At 39.4% G+C, this 23,426-nt stretch overlaps 1 protein-coding gene across 2 annotated transcripts in view; it reads left to right on the forward strand.

Annotated features, from left to right (window-relative positions):
* ARHGEF28 (Rho guanine nucleotide exchange factor 28) overlaps positions 1-23,426 on the forward strand; it is a 289,794-nt gene that overhangs the window by 125,251 nt on the left and 141,117 nt on the right. For both annotated transcript variants that reach the window (XM_012783522.3, XM_012783544.3), the window contains exons 5-7: positions 8,031-8,214; positions 10,666-10,846; positions 14,446-14,515. In XM_012783522.3, the coding sequence (XP_012638976.2) occupies positions 8,031-8,214; positions 10,666-10,846; positions 14,446-14,515 (435 nt within the window). The remainder of the gene's footprint in view (positions 1-8,030; positions 8,215-10,665; positions 10,847-14,445; positions 14,516-23,426) is intronic.

A 23,426-nucleotide genomic window follows, 5' to 3' on the forward strand; every position in this document is an offset into this window, starting at 1 on the left:
TGAGGTTGCTGTGAGCTTGGCTGAAGCCATGGCACTCTAGCCCAAGCAACAGAGTGAGACTCTGTCTCTCTCTCTCTCTCTCTCTCTCTCTCTATATATATATATATATAATCTTCCAAAATTTATTACATTGAATACATTTTAATGGCTCCACTTGGGAGTTATGAAGCATGATTAAACTCTACAAAATAGAAAGTACTTCTGAATTAGCTTGTATTGAAAAATATTGTTTGCTTCTAGATTATTATACCCATCACATTTTAGCTTTATTTTTTTTCTTAATGTTTAAGCCTATTTCCTGGCTTAGCAGTAAGTAATATGGATTAAAAATAACTGGTAAAAGTCACAGAAGACTCTATGTTGTTGTTCTTCGGTGAAATATTTTAGCTAATAGATCTTGAGAGCTGATTGGGAAGATAATGTTCTTAAAAAAGACATAGATATATATTTTGCTAACCACTTATTTAAATTTGCAGATCTGAAACCTGGGTTTGCATTAGAATCACTTGAGAATTTTAAAATTTTATTTATTTATTTTTTACTCACCACTATACTAACAAGGAATAATCTTTAGAAAGATTGATGCCTGGGTCCCACCACAGAAATTCTGATTTAATTTTTCTAGGGAGGACTTTGAATACCATTCTATTTTTAAAAACATCTCCCTCTATGTGCTTCTATATGTGTATGTGAGAGAAAGAGAGAGAGGGTGACAGACACATACCCGTGGGCCCTAGGAGTACCAATACCCTTAATCCTTTCTCAGTCACATTCTTCTCTATCCCCTGAGAACTATCATGCTGAATTTTATAGTAACCATTTCCTTGATTTTATTTATAGTTTTACTATCTATGTATACACCCCTAAATAATGTTTAGTTTTTATTCTTTTTGAACTTCATATTAATTGAAACATATCCTGTGTATCCTTTTGTGACTTGATTTTCTTCTTCTTGACATTATATTTGTTACTTTCTTCTGTGTTAGTTTACAATTCATCTTTATTGTTAGAATACTATTGTATATTCACATTGCAATTTAGTCAGTTGGTGATGGGCATTAAGATTATGTCTAATTTTAAACATTTACATTTTTGTATGTTTCTTTGCTAGGGTTTACATACAGGAATGGAAATGCTATGGGATGGATTTGTTATAAGACATTACTTTCTTCAAATTTATTAGATAATGCCACTGTATGTTCCAAAGTGGTAGTGTCAAGTTTACATTTCCTCTAGTAGTGATTGTGAGTTCTTGAGGGGTTGGTTAATTAATTTTATTGCTTTCTTTTTTTAAAATTAATTAAATTAAATTAATTAATTTTTTTATTTTGGCATATTATAGGGGTACAGATTTTCAGGTTTCAATAAATGCCCTTTCCCCACCTCCCCCCACAAGTCTGAGTTTTCAGCATGATCATCCCCCAGATGGTGCATATCTCAGTCATTATGTATGTATATACCCCCCTCCCACCTGCCCAATACCCTATTACTGTAGTACCTATGTGTCCACTTAGGTGCTACTCAGTTAATACCAGTTTGCTGGAGAATATATCTGGTGCTTGTTTTTCCATTCTTGGGATACTTCACTTAGTAGTATGGGTTCCAGCTCTAACCAGGAAAATATAAGATGTGTTATATCACCATTGTTTCTTAGAGCTGAATAGTACTCCATGGTATACATATACCACATTTTATTAATCCATTCTTGGATTGATGGGCACTTGGGCTGTTTCCACAGCCTTGCAATTATGAATTGTGCTGCTATAAACATTCGAGTGCAGGTGTCTTTTTTGTAGAGTGTCACTGGATCATTTGGGTAGATGTCCAGCAATGGGATTGCTGGATCAAATAGTAGATTCACTTGTATCGCTTTAAGGTATCTCCATATTGCTTTCCACAGAGGTTGAACTAGTTTGCAGTCCCACCAGCAGTGTAGGAGTGTTCCTCTCTCTCTGCATCCACACCAGCATTTGTTGTTTGGAGACTTTTTGATAAAGGCCATTCTCACTGGAGTTAAGTGATATCTCATTGTGATTTTGATTTGCATTTTCCTGATGATTAGAGATGTTGAGCATTTTTTCATATGTTTGTTGTCCATTCTTCTGTCTTCTTTAGAAAAGTTTCTGTTCAAGTCCTTTGCCCACTTTTTAATAGGGTTATTTGATTTTTTCTTGCCGATTTTCGTGAGTTCTAAGTATATTCTAGTTATCAGCCCCTTATCATATCAGATGCATAGGTTGCAAAAATTTTCTCCCATTCTGTAGGTTGTCTGTTTACTTTCATGACTGTTTCTTTGGCTGTGCAGAAGCTTTTTAGTTTGATCATGTCCCATTTATTTATTTTTGTTGCTGCTTTGATTGCCTTTGGGGACTTCTTCATAAACTCTTTGCCTAGGCCGATGTCTAGGAGAATGTTTCCAACATTTTCCTCTAGAATTCTAATAGTTTCATACCTTAGGTTTAAGTCTGCTATCCAGAATGAGTTGATTTTTGTGAGAGTGAAAGGTGTGGGTCCTGCTTTAGCCTTCTACAAGTGGCTATCCAGTTTTCCCAGAACCATTTATTGAAAAGGGATTCTTTTCCCCAGCGTATGTTTTTGTCTGCTTTGTCAAAGATTAGATGGCTATATGAGGATAGTTTTATATCAGGATTCTCAGATCTATTCCACTGGTCAATATTTCTATTTTTGTGCCAATACCAGATTGATTTAATTACTATAACTTTGTAGTATAGTTTGATATCTGGCATATTAATACCTTCCATTTTGTTTTTGTTGCCTAGAATTGCTCTTGATATTCGGGGTCTTCTTTGGTTCCATACAAAGTGTAAAATTATTTTTTCTATATCTGTGAAGAATGCTGATGGGATTTTAATAGATATTGCATTGAATCTGTAGATCAGTTTGGGTAGTATAGACATTTTAATGATGTTGAGTCTGGTGATCCATGAGCATCATGGTATGGATTTCCATCTGTTTACATCCTCTGCTATTTCCTTCCTCAGTGTTTCATAGTTCTCCCTGTAGAGGTCTTTTACCTCCTTGGTTAAGTATATTCCTAGGTACTTTAATTTCTTTGTTGCTATTGTGAAGGGAATTGAGTCTTTGATTTGGTTCTCAATTAGATTGTTGTTGCCGTATATGAATGCCTCTGATTTCTGTGTATTGATTTTGTATTCTGAGACTTTACTAAATTCATTTATCAGTTCCAGGAATTTCTTGGTTGAATCTTTGGGGTTTTCTAAATATAATATCATATCATAAGCAAATAGTGAAAGTTTGATCTCTTCTGCCCCTATTTGGATACCTTTAATTCCACTTTCCTGTCTGATTGCTGTAGCCAGGACTTCCAGCACTATGTTGAATAGAAGTGGAGATAGTGGGCAGCCTTGTCTGGTTCCAGTTCTAAGTGGGAATGCTTTCAATTTTTCCCATTCAGTATGATGTTGGCTATGGGTCTGTCATATATGGCTTGTATCATTTTTAGGTATGTTCCTTCTATGCCTATTTTCTTAAGTGTTCGTATCATGAAAGGGTGTTGAATTTTGTCAAAAGCTTTTTCTGCATCTATTGAAAGAATCATGTGGTCTTTGTTTTTGCTTCTGTTTATGTGGTAAATTGCATTTATAGATTTACGTATGTTGAACCATCCCTGCATCCCTGGGATGAAGCCCACTTGGTCGTGATGGATTATTTTTTTGATAAGCGTCTGGATTCGGTTAGCTCAGAGAGCCCCACCCCCACTTGCTTTCTTTTTTTAGAGCCGTTTTAAGTTCATGGCAGAGTTGAGCAGAAGGTACAGAGTTTTCCCATATACTCACTGCCTCCACACATGCATAGCCTCCCCCAGGATCAACATAACCCATACAGCAGTACATTTGTGAGAATCGATAAATTAATTTCTTTTACAATCTTCCAAGCTGAATTTTCTGCTAATTGAAAGGTACGGTCAGACCTCCTTATAGGTATGATAGTGGTTCTGAATTCAGACCGACCAGTAAACAAAACCATTTTCCTTTGGTAACACCCACACTGGCCATCCCTGCTCTTCTTGTGCTTCAGATGCTCTGGAAGTCCTCTTGGTAAGTGCTGTTTCACACAGATCCTTGCTCACCATACAGCCAGGACAGGGTTGAATACCCTTAGGAGCCTTGGATCTTTATTGTGACAGCCTCATCTTATGAGCAAAAAAATGGATGCTCGTTAGAGAGAGAAACATGGGCATTGTCTTTCTTTTCGGTGGGGATGTCTGTTATGCAGTAATGGGAAAGGGTTATTTTTTATGTTTTATTTTTTTCAAGACAGAATCTCACTCTGTTGCCTGGGCCAGAGTGCTGTGGCATCAGCCTAGCTCACATAACCTCAAACTCCTAGGCTCAAGTGATCCTCCTGCTTCAGCCTCCTGAGTAGCTGGGACTACAGGCACACACCACCATGCTCAGCTAATTATATATATATATTTAGTTGTCCAGCTAATTTCTTTCTTTTTTTTTTAGTAGAGACAGGGTCTCCCTCTTGCTCAGGCGGCTGGTCTCGAATTCCTGAGCTCAAACAATCTGCCCGCCTTAGCCTCCCAAAGTGCTAGGATTATAGGCATGAGCCATCGCTCCCGGCCTGGAAAGGGTTATTGAATGGCACAGCCTGTTCAGTCCCTTTTTGTGTCTGGGTCATCATGCTCCCAGGATGTTACAAGTCATACCATTTAATGTTTGCCATCAGAAGCAATTATTAGTAATTCTCTTTTAGTTACATTAGTTCAGGTAACTCCTGTCACCCGCCAAACAGGAAGAGACATATTTATTTGGTAAAAAAAAATTATTTTAATTAAACACTCCCACTGCTACCAAATTGTATAACCTCTTTCTGCAGTGTTTTCCTGGCTGCTGTCAAGAAATCTGAGACTCTGTAACAAGCAGAATTATTTATATATGTCATGATGCTTCCTATTTCAAGCTGTTTGCCTTACTCTATGCTCTGAACTTTCATACTGAATGGGACAGCTCTCATTTTGGTCAGTTTTTAATTTGTTTTCTTTAAACCTCAGAAGACCTTCTCTTCCCCTGCCTTCTCTCCTCCCTGGAAGTGGGTAGATTCTCAGAGAGAGTAACAGAGAGAGTGTCAACAGTGAGCTTATTCAGCTCTATCTGTTTACTGTTCTCTCCCGCTGAACAAGATGTGAGGATGGAGCAGAAAGGAGAGAACAGGGAGCTGGACTAGCAGAACAGGCTTGAAAAACGCTCCTAGTAGAGGAAAGAGCATCTCCCCAGACTCAAACCATTGGTCAGGTTGAATACAATAAATTACACCCCGGGTTTAATGGTATTTTTAGGGCGCTACACCAGGCACTGTAGGGCATACCATTTAAATGGTACCAGTGGTATAATTCTAAAAGGGAACACAAAGGGTTTAGATGTTCCTTTTTGATCATATTTTTCTTGGAAGAAAATTGCAACCATTAGGACCATGGAAGATTTCTCACCATGTTCAGACTGGCATCTATGAATTAGCAGTTCTTTCCTAGCATGGCTGGTTAATATCTCATGCTGACAGGTTGTCCTCTGTTGGGGAGCATACGTGTGCGTGTGTGTGTGTGTGTGTGTGTTTTGTTACCTGATTTTAATGAGTCTCTTCCTGGTTATTGAAAAAGGAAGAAAAATGCAAATATTATCAAACATACCCAGCTGGGAATCAAGAGTAAAAACCCTACTTTCTAATCAACTGAGTGTAATGGTCCAAAACATACAGTAGTAAAACAGTCAAAGGTAAGTTCTTTAATAGCCGGCACAGCTCTTTTGATTGCCATACATCTTAAGATATCAAGTATATTAAACTAATGTCTGGCGGGGGTGTACCGCCTTGTCTGTTTTTAGACGTTTTGGTATTCTGGATGTTTCTTTTCTGGCGGGGATCTGTGCTGTGTCACACAGATGGATGATGGAGCAAATGTACAGAGAAGTTGGCATGTCACTGTGATAAGAGCTCATTTACATGTTTTGAGTATAAAGCCTTACATTCATTGATCTAGATACAGAAATAGCAGTGTAAACCAGTTAAAAATGTAAGCTAGCAGTTTCCTTTTGCATTCATGTGCAGTGGGTATCTCCTCCTAGTTGTCTCAAGGTGGAGCTTTGTCCTACGCCGGCTCCTCCCATATTGTCGCCGGCACAGCCTGCTGCTAAGACTGAGTGGAACGCTTTTCCTGCCGTGCTGAGGGAGAACGCCACCTCCACCCAGCCCTGGCGGTGTCTCGAAGGGGGAATGGCAAACTTGGAATGTATGGAGAATTTGAAGTTTGGTGTAATAAGGGTCTTTTAATTCATGGGGTTGGGGGCAAGGATGGGGCAGGGAGGGAGTTTGATTAGGATTGGGTCAGGGTTGTGATCTAGTTTAGGATTAGGATGGTTTAGGGTTTAAACTGTCTGTTGATGGTTCCTGTTGAGTTTTGATGGACCTTGAGGGAAGGTCTTACAATGAGCAATCAGTCATTTGCCTGGAATGGTAATAAAGACAACGGAGTAGTATAATCACGTTGACGTGGACAGTAAGCTGTGTGGGGAAGTGGGTCATTTTGTCCTCAGTGTCCAAGTAATGCACGGGAGACCACGGTTTCTGTTCTTAGATTTTAGTCAAGAGCTGTCTGCGGCAGACAGAACTAAGAACGATAGCTGTTCCACAGCTGCAGCCATATGGTAAAAGCTGATTTTCCTAGGTACTCACCAGGGAAAGAAGGATTGATCATTTATTCATTCAATAAGCAAATATTTATAGAGCACATACCATGCGCCCGAAACTAGGACTGGGGATACCACCTTCACGGGCCTTTCATCCCAGTGCGATAGCGCATGTCCAGATCTCCTTCAGGTTACGAGCACAGTCAGTAACGTTACTTCACTGGAGGTCCTACGTAGCTCAAATTCCTACTGTATACTCATTGCAAAGATCTTGAGTGCTGGGATTTTCATGTTTAGGTTTATTTTAAGGTGTCTCTCTATGCTTATGGAGTTCATGGGCCCAGCTTTTTTAACGTAGGCAAGTTTATTCTTTCCCATATTTACCATATACTGTTTATCAAGGATGAACTGTATTCTAGGCACTGGGCCATTACGGTAGGAATACAGGTATATAAATTCTATACAAATTAGGCAATTTAAACATACACAAATAATGGAAATTTTAATAGCTAATTGTCATTCAACTCCACATATACTGAATGATTTTAGTTTGCCAGCTGCTGTGCTAGATATTAGGAATAAAATACCTCAAGGACCCCTCAGCCTGTAAGATAATACAGTCAGGAAACAGTCATGACATAGAGCAGCAGACACACAGTGGACCCAAGGCACACAGACCAACCAAAGGCCTCTCTCTGTCCAGGGCAGACACTGTGGGAAGGGATAGGCCTAGCTTTGTAAGCTAAGCGTTGAGGGTGACATTGGCAATAAGAAAATAATCTTAGTGATCTCATATGGGCAGAAACCACCACTGTGAAGTTGAGGAAGACCATGGTCTCAATCTCAAGTTTTCCGGACATGCAAATGAAGCCCATTTCTGTTGTAGCTTTTTATCAGGGGAGGAGCAGCTCTGAGGATGAGGAGTGGAAACAGGCTCCTTTACCATCTTGGCCTCCGAGAGCACGGCCTGCCCAAGTAGCAGGACATCCTTGAAGGACGCTTTGGAAATTGACAAGTGCCTGTTTCCAAAGAATGGCTTTTTCCTACAACCTCTTTTCTCCAGTTGTCTTTCCTGTACGTATAGTAAAAGATACGAACGTGTATAGCATCACAGTAGAAAGAACACTGTCTCAGTGTTGAGCCGATCTGGCCCCAGCACCTGTGGGCTACCTGACCTTGGGCAAATCACCTGACCTCTCCAAATTTATAAAATGATATGTCAGTATTAGGTGCTTTTGGGGGTTTCTTACCTCTAGCTGTGACACTATGATTATGTCTAAATACATTGTCTCTTTGATAAAGTGTACAGATCTAGTTTTGTAAATAGAGGAACTAATACCATATATTTTTCCTTCTTTTCAGTGTCTCCACACAGAGAGTCTCTTCTACACCTGGCTATGAGATGGGGCCTGGCTAAGCTTTCCCAGTTCCTTTTGTGTCTCCCTGGGGGAGTCCAGGCCTTGGCTTTACCCAACGAAGAGGGTGCCACACCATTAGACTTAGCTTTACATGGTGGACACTCCAAGCTGGTGGAAGACATCAAAAAGTAAGTTTAACTACTTGGTAGTTTCTCTCTCTTAATCTATTTCTATAAAGTCTGCCAAGAATTATGGGAAAATGGAAATAACCAAACCATAAGCTAGTGTTGGTTTATGTTTTACTGTTAGTTCTTATGTATACAGTACAGATATACATGTAGTGCATAAATGGATATACAAATGTACTTGGTATTAAGATTTCATGGAGAAAAGACAGGAGGAAAAAGTCTTAAAAGGCTCTGTAGGGACCAATAATAAAAAAAAGTCAGAGGAATCATTAGCCCCTACTCATCTTTTAGGTTTCAGCTTAAATGTCACTTCCTCAGAAAGGCCTTCTGTGTTCTTCTCTTTTATGATTATGATTAATTCACAATATTAAGTATGATTAACATGATTAATTCATAATATTAATAATTTTATAATTATATATGTGATTGTTTCATATATATCTCCCTAACATATATGTATACACACACACACACATACATATCTCCCTACTAAATCATTTGAGGGCTGGCACTGTAATAATTCTTGTACAGTGTCTAGCACATAATATTGAAAGAACATGAATTTTTGTTGAATCAATGAATAACAGACAAATGGTATGGTACTATTTAGCCAATGTGATGGTCATTAGGGTCTAGTGAAATAACATAAAGGAAAGAATTTGTAAACTATAGAGTACTCTATGTTGATGATGGTATCGATGCTTACAATAAATAGTGAGTTCATTGTGTTACTTAGAATGATTCAGATATGTCATTATTCTTAATTTATGAAAGGAAGATTCATATATAGTGATTTTATTAACTTGGCATATAAAAAACAATATATAAGTAGGAAAGCACATTGAAAATTACAAAGTATATTACAAAGTATTTAAAAATTACTTAAATTTTAAATATTGTTAGGGTATTATTACATAGCATGTCTTGCTTGGCTGTTATTTCTTATTTGGCTTGTGGAACTCAATGTAATTCACTTATGATTATATGGCTTATAAGTGCGTATTAGAGTAGAAATCAGGTTTCTGTTTATTTATTTTTTTCTCATTTGGTAAATGAGCATCAACCAAGGGATAAACCCATTCAAAGGCAATTGTACTTTTCTTTGGTTTAACATGACCCCACTTTCTTGGCTAAAAAGGGCAAGGCAAGAATGCTTCCTTTGACTCAGTGTGGATAGTTCAGTGTTCAATTGAGATCCTGGAGGCTGAGTTCTTCTAATCAACAGAGGAAGATCTTGCCCTTTTTAGCCAAGAAAGTGGGTCATGTTAAACCAAAGAAAAGGGATTAGAATTAGACTGTATGATAATTTCTGACCAAATGATGGCGCTTCCATCTTCTAAATTAATAACAATGATCTTATTGCTCAGGCTCAGAGACCATTGACCTTACTGGCACAGGGGGTTGTTTTCTGGAAGATTCTGGAGTCCTCGCTAGTAATTCGTGTCAGGATTTTGGGGAGATTCCCCAAATCTTAGAGTACAAATTGCTCTTTATGGATCTCTTTTTGCCACTCCATATGATGGAGACAACATGTATTTCATTGGAAATAGCAAAGCAAACATTCATTGAAAAATGATGTCATGTTAGGAGGAGAAGAGGCATAGAGCTAGTTTCCTGAAGGGAGAAATCTGGGAACGATCTGTTGGGATGTGATAACATGCCGAGGTGGTCTGTAATCTGGAAGCATTAATATTTTCCTCATGAGGCTGTTTTGCTGTTGCTATTACATGATCTTATAAGCCATCCAGAATACTATGATACTAACCATGAAGCCTGCCTATAGCTTATAAATATGCAATTGTTCTTAGCTAAGACAGAACAAACAATAAGCTTATACTCAAGAATTTAGTTTGGGAATATTGTTCCTTTGTTTATAAGTGTATCTAAAAATATACTCATTCATGCATTTTTGATCAAGCACATGATCAAATTTATGTGCATATTAATTTGCATGAGAAAGTGATTTACAACAGTGGTACCAGCATGTTATGAATCTCTCGCTTGTTTGTAACATCCAAACCTCATCATGCTCCCTAGAGATCATATCTGTTTTCCACTGTAATCACCTAATAAACTGTTGGCTGCCAGCTGATTTATTCTACTACGTATGGCCCCATTAAAGGGAGAGGCATCTTTTCAGATTAAAGGGAGAATGGAATATTGAGGTAAAGTACTATATTTAAAAGTCAGTACTGTTTCATTATTTATATAAACCTTTAAAGTATATAGTATTTGTCAATGGCTTTCCAATAGATATATTCTCTAGGTAGAAAAAGAAAGGTGGCTTTATAAATATCTATTTACATAATCTCGTGTATTTATTGCATGTAGGTGACTTTCAAGGATCATTTTGCTAGTTGGATTTCTAATGTCAGGGGTCGTGTGGGTACTGGAATCTTGGGATTGATGTCTTCGAAGCTTGCATATGGGTTTTGATTTGTGGTGTTTCAGTTTTCAGGGCAGGCGGTCCCCAGGCTTCTCCCGAGTGCAGCTCAATGAAGAAGCCTCCCTGCATTATGTTCACTCATCAGAAACGCTGACCTTAACCCTGAACCACACAGCCGAGCATCTGTTGGAGGCAGATATTAAACTCTTCCGAAAATACTTTTGGGATAGAGCCTTTCTTGCCAAGGTTTGTGCCCAGTTATTCTGGCATACAATTGATGCACACTCTTTGAGAGAGTGCAGGCATCAATTCATTGTTATGGGAACAGTGGTTTTGGGAGGTAGCACTTTTTTTTTAAATGAATCCTTGGGGGATATGAAATTAGAAACTCTGTTAGATCAGTAGAATGAAGATGATTATATATTTTGACAGTAGAAAAATGGTAGTTTGTATAATATTTATTTCCTTTCTGAGCTAGCCCTATACATGGGTGGGTTTTAATATTTTAATATTAGATATTTTCTCTGAATCTGTTGATTATATTATAATTACAATCTAAAGAAGTTGCCTTTAGGGCTATCTTACATGTATACTATCTACTCCTGGGCTTTCTTATAGCTTTTAGATGTAGTTAAGAATTTGTCCCAGCATATAGATTCTTTTTGAATGCAGACAGGTAAAAACCTATTTCTTTTCCAAAGAGGTTTTCCCTTTCCCATCATGGCCCAAACCCCAGCTTTGAGTGCGTGGTATCATAGCATGTCCATTTTGGGCTTTAAAATGTTTCATTTTCATTATTATTATATTTTGTAGGCTCTGAAATAATATAAAGAATATTAATATATTTTAGTTATTATTAAGAAAAATGTTATTTTGAGTAAGGGGGCTTGAGTCAATCTAGTTGGCAGTGCTCAGGGGTCTGATGGACCACAACCAGATCTTGCAGCCTGCTATGTTCTCCGATGACAAGGCACAGGTTTTACGACCATATAACTCTACAGAGTAAAAAGTCAGCTTAGAAAACCGATATTGTCATGTATCATAGTTTCAGCTTTTGTACAGTGTTTGCTTCGTATAATTAAATTTCAGCCAGAAACATTATATATCAAATAAAGATGATTATTGGCTTACTCCATTTAAAGTTTTATTTAAACTATTGAAACATGCTCTTCAGAGTATGATCTTCCCCTCTTTGTTGAGTTTTAGGGAATTTGGTGTATGATTTTTTGACATACAGTATTACGTACCATATCGACAGAATAAGCATTTTGCTTAAGGATTCTCTTCATTTGAAGATACTCAAACCTTTAGCCATCACGGTGGCTTCTCACCGAGCACCAAGTGGTGGTTGTTCTGGCCGGGTAGGTGCTCAGCTCTGGTGCATAGTGGCTGTTGGGATGCTCTCTGTTCCTTGCCTGTCCTCAGAAGAGACCCTCATACAGCAGCATGGCACTTGGCGACTAACCTCCTGAAAAGAATAGAACAAACTCTAAGTACAGCAAAAATTACTGACCATTTGCTTCATTATAAATTCCTCCAACTTCTGGGGCTGGGTTCATAATTTCTCACACATTTGAGATAATGCTGGTGACCTTAGGGGAAGATTTGCGAGGACTAAATCTGGAAGCCACAATCATTTACTGTAGTGGACTTTACAGTAAGAAAGACCAAATGGAGATGGGTCTCCAGTTTCTCTTAGATATTCATTTTATGAAGAACACTTGGTGAAAGAATCAGTTAAGATGGAATGGCCTTATGTTCCAAGTTTCCACAGCCCCTCGTTCCTTCCTTCCTCAGGGTGTGTGGCCAGTGGTGAGCAGAGAGACTGGGAGGAAAGGGCTGAGAGGTTCTTTACGACATCCAAAGTCATCCATTGTCACTTGCCTGACAAAATGATTCTATAATTTTCTTGAATTTAACATTTTTTCTGGTAACATCTTACTTGGTTAGATATTATTTTAAATGTAAGCAGGTGGTAACTATTTTATCGGTTGTCATACTAAAGCTTTACAACTTTGGATAACAAATATCATAAGATTACACGTAGATTTTGTGTAGAAAGTATTCATGCTATATTGAATACTGTCTAAAAGTCCATTTTTATATGACAGCTATAGACAATGACTTTGATCTGAGACTGATCTGAGAGACTATGGGCCTCACTGAACCACAGCCCATATATAGTTTCTCCAAAGAGATACCTTAAGTCTCAGAGTTTGGGCATTGCTCAGTCATCTGCAGCCATCTAGAACAATGACAATAAAACCTTGCTGCAGAAACCTGAGTTTGTTTTAACCAGACACGAGAGCTTTTCAGGTGATCCTGTTCAGAAGCCGTACTTGTTCAGAGTTGTAAAGGTTTCAGGTTTTCACAGTATAGTACAGTTGATAATGACAGCATGACAGTTTATAAAAGGTAATTGAATGTTAAAATGGAAGTTGGTACTAACTATCCAAACCATAAAGACAGATATTAGGAAATTAAATAATAGGCAAAATCTTAGCTATATCTTTTAATCATTTTTTAGTTATAGCCTCATAATGAAGCTTTTTTGGTTAATCAGAATGCTGATAATTTTGTTCTAGAACTTGTCTAAAATTAATATGGCAACTAGGAAATTCAAGATTTTTAACATTGCATCCAAAATTACTCATAAGGATAAAAATTAAGTTTTAATATATCCTATTTACAAAAGAAAAAATATTTCCTCATCTCAAGTTTTGTTGTGATCAGAGACCAGCATTGCCCGATGCCCCATTCTCACATAGGCTTGGCAACTCTCCTCGCTGAGAGACAAGAAGCTTGAGGTTAAGGCCACCCCACATAGACATATGGAGCACGTGGCTGTCCTAGGCCTTGAGCCTGTGTGGTTACCCCTCTTCCAACCCCAGGTGCTCATGTGGCCATCTCTTCCCTATCTCTGCACACAGACCTGCTCATTCCATGATGGGCCCTGGAAGAGAGAACTCAGAGGTAGGGCTAGGGAGTTAGCAGCCCATGGAGAGTGGGTGACTGGGCACTTATTGATCCCTGCCAACTTATGGTTTAATAAATTGTGTATATTTTCCTGTTCTTTTTGCCCTAGCCTCCAGATGTTGTTCTGAAATAGTCAAAGAGCAAGGCACTCAATGTACTGGGCTTACTGACATGCCCAGTGGGATTCAGGGTCCCTGTCAATTGTGTGGTTGCCTGCCCAAGTATACTGTTGATTTATTTTGGAATGTGCACTGACTCAATATTGGGCTGGTTTACTATTTGGCACATGAGCACAAAATTCTGTGTTTCTTCACATTTTCCCTGGCTTTGGGGAATCTGTCTGAAAAGAAAATCAGTCCCCAGAGGTTAGCTTTTTTCTAAGTCCTTTGGAAGACTCACCAGCTTAGTTTTAGCCAAGGACAGCCTGCACCAGCATGTGCCCGTTCGCAGCTCAAGGTCATCCTGGATCCTCCCTGGGATTGTGGTCCCACCCTGACCCCTGGTCCTTAGAGATCCCTGGGTCTCAGGGAGTGGATGGCAGTTACTCCAGGTGGGCAGATGCATGAATCAGCAGCCCTTCTTTTTGGTTTGTACATCACATTCCTGAGGACCTTCTGGTTGTTGTGACCTGAACAAGCAGTAAAGGATTGGTAGCAAGGACGGTTCTGGCCCCTGCCCTGGGATTTCTCCTGATTTTTCTCACCGTCACCTGAGAGTGCTGGCTGGGTGCTCTCCCAGTAACTTTCACCCGCCCCATTCTTTCCCGACTTCCCCTGCTCTGAGATCCTTGATTGTGATTTTCATCTCTTTATTGCATGTTTGAAGCCTTAAATGGTTTTCAGTGCATTTTTTTTTCTTTTGTTTCTTAGGCCCTTGATCAAGAGGCCAGGCCAGAGGAAAGAACTACCATGCCGTCTGGTGCTGCAGAAACTGAAGAAGGTATGTGCTCCTTCCCACCTAGGGAGCAGGAAAATGCTCAGGTTCTGTAGAAATGTGTAGTGGAGCCGGAACCAGGGAGCTCAGGGGCAAGATTGGGGTGGTGGTGGGATTCAACGAAGCCCTGGGTCTTCTGACCGTGGAGTGAGATGTACTGTTTGTTTCAACTTTTTTATTCAACTAGCATTTACCGAGTGTTGTCTGCCAGGCGCTGGCCCAGGTGCTCTCCCGTTTCTGATCTTCAGCGCACTCTCCTGACACTCAGAGATTGTTCTCATTCCAGAGTTCAGTTTGTTCGTTCATCCCATCCTTCAATCGTTTGTTCTGTAGCTTGTTCAACCTTTGTGGAGCTCCTACTCTGTGCTGGGCCAGGATGCTTTGGGAATCGTGTCATGAGGGTTGGGGAGCATCACTGGCGCTTAGAGATGAGGGGCTGGGGATGCTAGATGCTCTTCAGGGTACAGAACAGCCCTGCACAACTCGAGAGTCATCCTATACAGCTGTTAACAGTCCTGAATGTCTGATTCTACTCATAGCAGTAGTTCTTCAAGGAGATATATTATTTTATAAAACAGTGCCCCACTGTGGGCACACTGTCACACATGGAATCAGTCTGGTGCCACACTCGTACATAGCCTATTTGCAGGAACGTCATTTCTCATTCTCTCACACTTGGCAGCTCATCTGGGCATGTGGTCCTTACTGCCAGCCAGGTTATTTCCCCTTTCTCATATCTAAATAAGTCTGGTCTGTTAATAAGTCCTAGTGATAAATAGAAGTTTTTATTCTAGGAAGCATTCTTACCTCTGTTTTTGCATATTCCTGTACTTCTTGTCTTGAATGGATTCTGATTTTGTTTTTTACAAACCCAGTGCTTGTAAAAATCTGACATCATCACTGTGTCTTGCAGGGTAGTCAGGGCAAAGGTTTTATGTCTTGAAATACGTATTATCTTATTATCAGTTCCATTTGCTTCACATTTTAGTTAGGATATTATTTTAATTTTTTAAAATTATATGTGTAGATAAGGTTTCATGTATTAGGGGGGTAGAGTTATATTATCTATTAACTTAATTTCAGAAGGGTGAAGGGAGCATTGTGAAATGTCTGTTAATGTCAAGGGACATTGGCCTGATAGGGCTAAGAACCACCATGCTATAGATGTTGGGGTTAGAGGGAAAAAATAGGACAAAAATCCTTATTTCTAAGCCACCAGTGTTAACAGCTGATTAATACTTTTGATTCTGCTTTTAATTGGCAACACAGAATAGCTGGCTTCCATGTATGTGTCAGGTACTGTGATCATAAACTCTTTACCTCCACGTTTGCTAAAAAGTCATCTTAGAGAAGGAATAGTTCTGGGGAGTGGTTGGAAGTCTGTGTGGTCTGTGCATACTGCATCTGTTCCTGGTTGAAACCTGACCCACTGAGTTCCCTCCACAAATTACACACGTTGGGCCCCGTGGAGCTGGGCCCTGTTGAGGGGGCTACAGTTTACCCCACCTGCCCAAGAAGGTGGTGGGTTACTTAACACTTTCCCCTTGAAGACCTGGAGGAGAAACCTCCTTCTGGTCCTGTGTTGGGAACTCTGGCTCCTCCTGAGCACTTGGTTCACTTTTACTGCCGGAACTGTAACTGATCAGGTTGCTTCTAGTTGGCTGATAAAAAAACCTTGGAGCTAAGTTTCTGGGCTGCTGATTGTGAATGCCTAGGGCATGGCTGACTGCATTTTTATATTACCTTTATTTCTCATATAAGCCTCTATCCTTTTTCTTTTTTAAAATAAAATTCTGATGTTTAAAATCATCTTGTATATTTTTTCCTCCCTTGTACTCTACCTTCAAACTAATTTAAAACAAAACAAAATGAGGTCTAAATGAGTGCTTCAATTCCAAGTTCTTGTCCTTAAGGGGCTTATAGTTTGGGCTTGGAGCAGAAGAGCAAGCTCTCACAGCACATAAGCAGATAAGTGCTACAGGAGTCATTTGCAAGTAGCCCTACATGTTAGCTTGCTGCAGAATGTGGGAGTGGAGTGAGTGGTCAGGGAGAGCGTCCTGGAAGAGGTGATGCTGGAGCTGTGATCTCCTGGAGGGAAGGGAATGCTAGGCAGTAGAGATACATGCAGTACAGAGTCCTGAACCAGGTGATGTGCTGGGGGAGATGCAGGTCATTCTGCAGTCTTGGAGAATATGGTGTGTGTGTGTGTTGGTAGTGATGTCAGGAATGTAGGCTTGAGAGGTAGGCAGGTTGGCAAGGCTGTACATGAACCAAGTTGCTGGAACTCTACCCTGATAGCTCTTGGAGCTGTTTAAAATAAATCAGATTAGATTATTACTTTAGAAAGGTTGCTCTTGTGGGCATATGGCAAATGGATCTGGAGTGGCCAAGTGGAAGACAGAGGGACCAGCCAAGGGGCTGCTGAGAACGGCACAGAGGAGGGTGTGCACCACAGCAGTGTAATGAGATGGGCGGTGGGGCAGGTGAGTGCTGTCCTGAAGGTGTGAGGATGACTGGGAGTCAGCGGTGAAGGAGAAGGAGATTCCTCCATTCCTGGGGTGTGTCCCTGGGTGCAACAGGCCCCACAAGAAGCAGGATTGTGACGGAGACAGGTTGAGTTTGATGGGGCCGTAGGGCAGCCAAGTTAATATACCTGACTGCCAATTGGACTGAAGTCTCTTAATAAATAAAAGAATTTGGATGGAATCCTAAGCCCTCTAACTCCAAATAATGTGTATAGTTTATAGACCTATTAGACAATGCTTTCGCATTTGTATACCCCTGAAGGAATATTAGAAACTGTATGCACATTCTAGCCAAGGGCAATACTCAACTAAAGTGCAAATACTCAATTAATTTTTGTCCATTCATGAGTCTAGAGGAGACTCAACTGGAAGAACAAAACATTTTGAGCCATGAGAGCTTCCTTTTAAAGACAACAACAACAACAACAAAAACCTAAAGCAAACTTTGAGATCTACTAGGAGATTCTTAATAGATCATGCTTTTCTGTTCTTTCTGGGACAAGGGGGGAGGGGGAATCTCTAAGCTTATATCTGTGGCTGTCATTAATTAAAAGACTATATATAATAACTTGAGCCTAGAAGTTAACTTTGCTGTCTTTGTGAATGTGATAAGTGGGTTTCTTATTGCCTATGCACCAATTATGTTTCCATAGTTTCATGATTATAATCATACTCCCAGTATAATGGGAAGTTTTCCCAAGTAAATTAAATTACCAAAAAGGCATCTTGTTTTTAATATGTATAGATTAATAAGCTATTATTAGTATTTATTAATCCATAAACTGGTTCTATTTTTTTCCCTTGCCTTCTTGTCCTTATTTGCTCTCTCTCTGCCAGAATTTCCTAAAGAAGATTATATAGAACACTAATCTTAGAAGACATTTTGAAAAACTAAGGCATTTTTGGCTAAATAAGTAAAAAATGCTATAGAGTAGCTCCTCCCTTATCCCCAGGGTATATGTTCCAAGACCTCCAGTAGATGCCTGAAACCCCAGGTGGTACCTAACTCTGTGTATACTATGTTTCTTCCTATATGTACTTGCTTATGATAAAGTTTAATTTATGAACTAGGCACAGCAAGAGATTAACAACAATAGCTAATAATAAAGTAGAACAATTATAACAATATGCTAGCATCATTATTTTTGTGCTTTGGGGCCATTATTAAGTAAATAAGGCTTATGTGAATATAAGCACTGCCATGCCACGACAGTTGACCTGATAACCGAGGGTGCTACTAAGTGAATAACAAGCAGGCAGTGTAGACAGCATGAAGATGATGGACAAAGGGATGACTCACTCTCTGGGTGGGATGGAGCGGGGTGTCACGAGATTTCATCACACTACCCAGAATGGCATGTAATTTAATATGTATGAATTGTTTATTTCTGGAATTTTCTATTTAATATATTTGGACCATAGTTGGCCACAGGTAACTGAAACTGCAGAACATGAAATTGCAGATAAGGGAGGACTACTGGACATGAAAACTCCATGTTGGAGAGTCAGAGTGCAGTTAATGTTTTTATAGATTCTATTAATAGTAAGCCGAGAGACAGTCAAGAAACCCATGTAATCTTGTTTAAGCTAGCAGTTTTCTAATTTAACTGATCACAGAACAATCTCTTTTCACAGTTCTCAACATCTCTGGAAGTGATCTGTGGAAGGTATTTTTGGAAATGTTGCTCTTCCTCAACTTTACTAAGCCTCCCCAACACCCCAGACATTATTTCTGCCGATTTCACTATCCCTGGGGTTCTCATCCTCTATTAGTACAGTAATGCTCACCCTGGGGAGGGGAAAGGGGGGTACATTTCAAACCACTCATGGTCATCTTGAATGTTCCAGATCATCTGTGCCTCCCCCAGCATCCCACTTCAATCTTGATATCATTTGGAAGACTGTTGCCTGCCTAGAGTCTGTTGGGCCATAAACAAACAGAACCACTATGATACTATTTGTCACTATATGAATCCATGTTCTTTTTTATACTTTTGTAGTTAAAAAAAAAACAAAACCTCTGTGTGATTTGCTAACTTAACTGTCTCAACTTTTTGTTGCTAGTTTGTTACTTTAGTTGGGTTCTCTCCACAATTTATCTTCCACATTTTCATTAACACGGAAATAGGGAGTTGGAATGGAACGTGAGTTCCAATTACAAAGGAGAGAGGGCAAAATCATTCCCTTTAGGACGGAGGCAGCAGCTCTCAGGCTCGGAGGGTCTTCCCCCTTGTGTTCCTGTGTGCAATGCAGGGGAGGCCACAGGTCCAAAGACAAGGCCCAGGCTGGGCAGGTGGACATGAGTCCTGTAGGCTCATTTTTACTTATCCATTCAGTAAATATGTATTTAGCACCCACTTTATACCAGGTACAGTTCTCAGCACTGGTAATACAGCAGTAACCACAAAAAAAAAAAAAAAAAGTCAAAAAGAAAAAGCTCTGCCCTCAATGAGTTTACTTTCATTTAAATTTACTTAGGCATTTGTTAGTGCCCGCTAGTGCCAGGCACTGTTCTAGGCCCTGGGTGTGCAGATGCACGCTGAATGAAGTCTGTATACCCATAGAGCACACAGACCCGCGATTATGTGGAGGGCTATTTCTGGGAGTCAGGAATCAATTTCCCCCATTTCATGCGTGAGGAAGCAGCAGCACAGGAAGGTTATGTAACTCACTTGAGGTGACACAACTTGCCTAGGCTGTCAGAACTCGGCAAAGAGTCAACTCTCTTCCCCACCACACTACAGAATCCCAACTACCCCGATATAACAGAGGAGCTATCTACTTAATATTTAGTTTGGACTGATGATCTAGAGTTCTCTCCAGCATTTGTGTGATGGACAAAGTGCAAACATTGGAATCATTGCCTTGAAATGAACTCTATTCCAAATGGTTAATCTGTCTCAAGTCCTTATGACTGAGAGACTTGTGACCTGCGTGCACAGACATGTCGTGACACATGCCAGCAACAAGCGGACACAGCCGGAAGCAGCTCTGCCGCGAACTGGCTTTGAAGCACTGTGCAGGTTACCGGGCTGTGCTTGCTTTTGTGGAAAATGGCTGGGTGTGGGGGAGGAGGGGAGGGTGTCGTTTAATACTTCATAGTAAAACTTAGATGAGAAAATACAGATAAAGCAGCTCACCAGGTGTCTAACATCGTGGATGCTTAGCAAATGATGCCCAATTATGAATGAAAGTTATATAACACATGCCAATAGTGGATTTAATGGTAAAGAAATATAGTTTGAGATATAAGGAAATAACCATTTCTGTCACAGTGACTAGAGGTGAGCAGATTTTTTTCCTTGCACATTCTGTAGATGAGGATATAGCACTTCCCTCTGTGCTTTGCGTTTGTGAAATTGTAGAGGGAGTTGCGTGGTGGATTTTCCTTATCTGAATATCTCCTGTGAGATACTATTGAGAAAACAGAGCTTTTTATCCACATAAAGTTTCATTTCCAGAAGTTTTCATTCTATTTATTTATTTATTTTCCAAATGAGTGTCCTCATTCAAGGATTTTTCATTTTAAAGACTCTAACTTAAGGGCTTTTTAGGAGAACCCATTGCATGTGGCTCAAATATCTTATCAAGAGATAGACCTTTAAAGCCAGGACGGGTGGGAACTGAGGTGTTGGGGATGATTTAGCACAGTAGCTAGGAAGGCTGTTCTGCAGGGTGATTACTCACTTGGAGGCATAGCTCTGTCTTGACCCTTAATGTGGACTATCCATCCAAGGACTTTATAAACATTGTTCTCCTAGAAGTGGGGCATTTTGGCATTTTCAACATAATTGAAAATCATGCACAGAGCATGTACCTCCTAGCCGCAAGAAGTGATTTGTAATTGTTTCTTTCATTTTACAGAGCACTTCTGTATTTCCTGTAGAGACTGATTTTGCCAATTTTCTTTCTTCTCCTTTTCATAGAAAAGAACAACTTTCATCATTAAAGGACCAAGGATAAAGATAGAATATCAAGCTGATATGAAGCACACTCTGTATATAATAATAGTAATATATTTTCTCACACATAAATAAAAATTCTCCTCCTCACTTCCTAGTTGATCATAGAATTAAAGAATCATAGTTTGAGCTGGAGAGAACTTTAGAGATCATCTGGCCAAACCCACTACATGTTTGAGGTCATGACTCAGAGGTTCCTCAGAGCTCACCTGGATGCAACGCATTTGGCTCACATTGGATATGGATGTGTTGTTTTAGCTGGGTCAAATTAGCAGGCTAGGGAGGAAAAACAAGTATTAAACTCAAGTAAGAATTCTAATAGAGTTGAAATGAGCTGACCTTGAAAATATATCTAAAGAATTAGTTTCTTAAATTGAAGTAGAATCTAAGTTTGAAGTTTTTAGGGACATAAAAGCAGTCCTAAGATAAAATTAAATTTTGTTTATATCTTTGAAATGTAACTTACTTCATCTTATCTAAGCTATTGATTAAATTAGGAAAATTATGACTTGACTTCAGTTTGAAATACACTCGACCCTTGAGTAACACGGGGGTTAGGTACTGACCCCCATGCAGTTGACAATCAGTGTATAACTTCTGACTCCCCCAAAACTTAACTGCTGATAGCCTATTGTTGACCTTACCGATAACATAAACAGTTGATTAACACATATTTTATATTTATGCAGTATATATATATGTATATATATACACTTTTTGTCGGTTTTGTTTTACATTCTGTATTCTTACAATAAAGTAAGCTAGAGAAAAGAAAGTGTTAAGAAAATCATAAGGAAGAGAAAATACACTTACCATTCATTAAGCGGAAGTGGATTACCGCAAAGGTCTCATCCTTGTTGTCATCTTTACATTGAGGAGGAGGAGGAGGAAGAGGAGGTGTTGGTCTTGCTTTCCCAGGGGTGGTGGTTCATCTGTGAGTTTTTTTCAGATTGTCACAAATCTCCAAAAAATTTTTTGATGTATTTATTGAAAACAATCCATATACAAGTGGGCCTGTGCAATTCAAACCTGTGTTGTTCAAGGGTAAAATGTAAAATGATTTAGAGCGTCTGTGTAATTGATAAGTGCAACCAAATTTTTGGGCTGGGGATATATTTTTTCCCATGACTGAATTCTTTTATTTTTGAGATTTTATGCTAGAGGTGGTGATGATAGTAGACAGGAGATGTAAAAATCTACATTATAAAAATATAATAAACATAATGTTATCATATGACTCCACAATTATACTTGTAGATATATACTTAAGAGAAACTAAAACATACATTTACACAAAAACTTATACATGAATGAATGTTCATAGCAGCATTATTTGTAAAGACAAAAGGTGGAAACAACCCAAAGGTCCATAAACTGAGGGACAGATAAACAAAATGTGGTATATCTAAATCTATCTATACACATATGTACATATTATATATATATATACATATACACATTGTAATATTATTTGGCAGTGAAGAGGAATGAAGTACTAATACATGCTGCACAGATGAACTTTGAAAACATTATATAATACTACATGAAAGAAGCCAATTACGAAAGACCACATATTATGTGATTCCATTTATATGAAATATCCAGAACAGGCAAATCCATTGAGACAAGGCCGTGGCACAGTGGCTCATGCCTGTAATCCTAGCACTCTGGGAGGCCGAGACAGGCGGATCGTTTGAGCTTAGGAGTTTGAGACAAGTCTGAGCAAGAGTGAGACCCCCGTCTCTACTAAAAATAGAAAAAATTAGCTGGGCAACTTAAAATATATGTAAAAAATTAGCTGGGCATGGTGGTGCATGCCTGTAGCCCCAGCTACTCGGGAGGCTGAGGCAGGAGGATCGCCTGAGCCCAGGAGTTTGAGGTTGCTGTGAGATAGGCTGAAGCCATGGCACTCTAGCCTGGGCAACAAAGTGAGACTCTGACTAAAAACAAAACAAAACATTGAGACAGAAAGTAGATTAGTGGTTTCTAGGGCTGGGTTACAGGAGGTAGGGCAGGAGGTGGGTGACGGTGTACTTGGGGAAAAATGGGGAGTGATTGCTGAAGGATGTGGGGTTACTTGTTGGGGTGATAAAAATGTTCTAAAAGTAATTGTGTTGGGCACAGTGGTGGGCACCCACAATCCCAGCTACTTGGGATACTGAGCTGGGAAGATCTCTTGAGGCCAAGGATTCAAGACCAGCCTGGGCAACATAGTGAGACCCTCATCTCTTAAAAAATATTATGGTGATGGTTGTACAATTCTGAGTATATTAAAACCCATTGAATTATATGCTTTAAATGATTGAATTGTGTGGTATATCAGGTATACCTCAATAAAGTTGTTATAAACTTTATACATATAGGAGGGGCCTATATCAACATTTAATGGTAGTTATATTGATATTTTCCTTAGTCCTTTCCAAGTTTTCT

Source organism: Microcebus murinus, chromosome 11 (genome assembly GCF_040939455.1).
Source record: "Microcebus murinus isolate Inina chromosome 11, M.murinus_Inina_mat1.0, whole genome shotgun sequence".
In the NCBI taxonomy this organism is placed as follows: Eukaryota; Metazoa; Chordata; class Mammalia; order Primates; family Cheirogaleidae; genus Microcebus; species Microcebus murinus.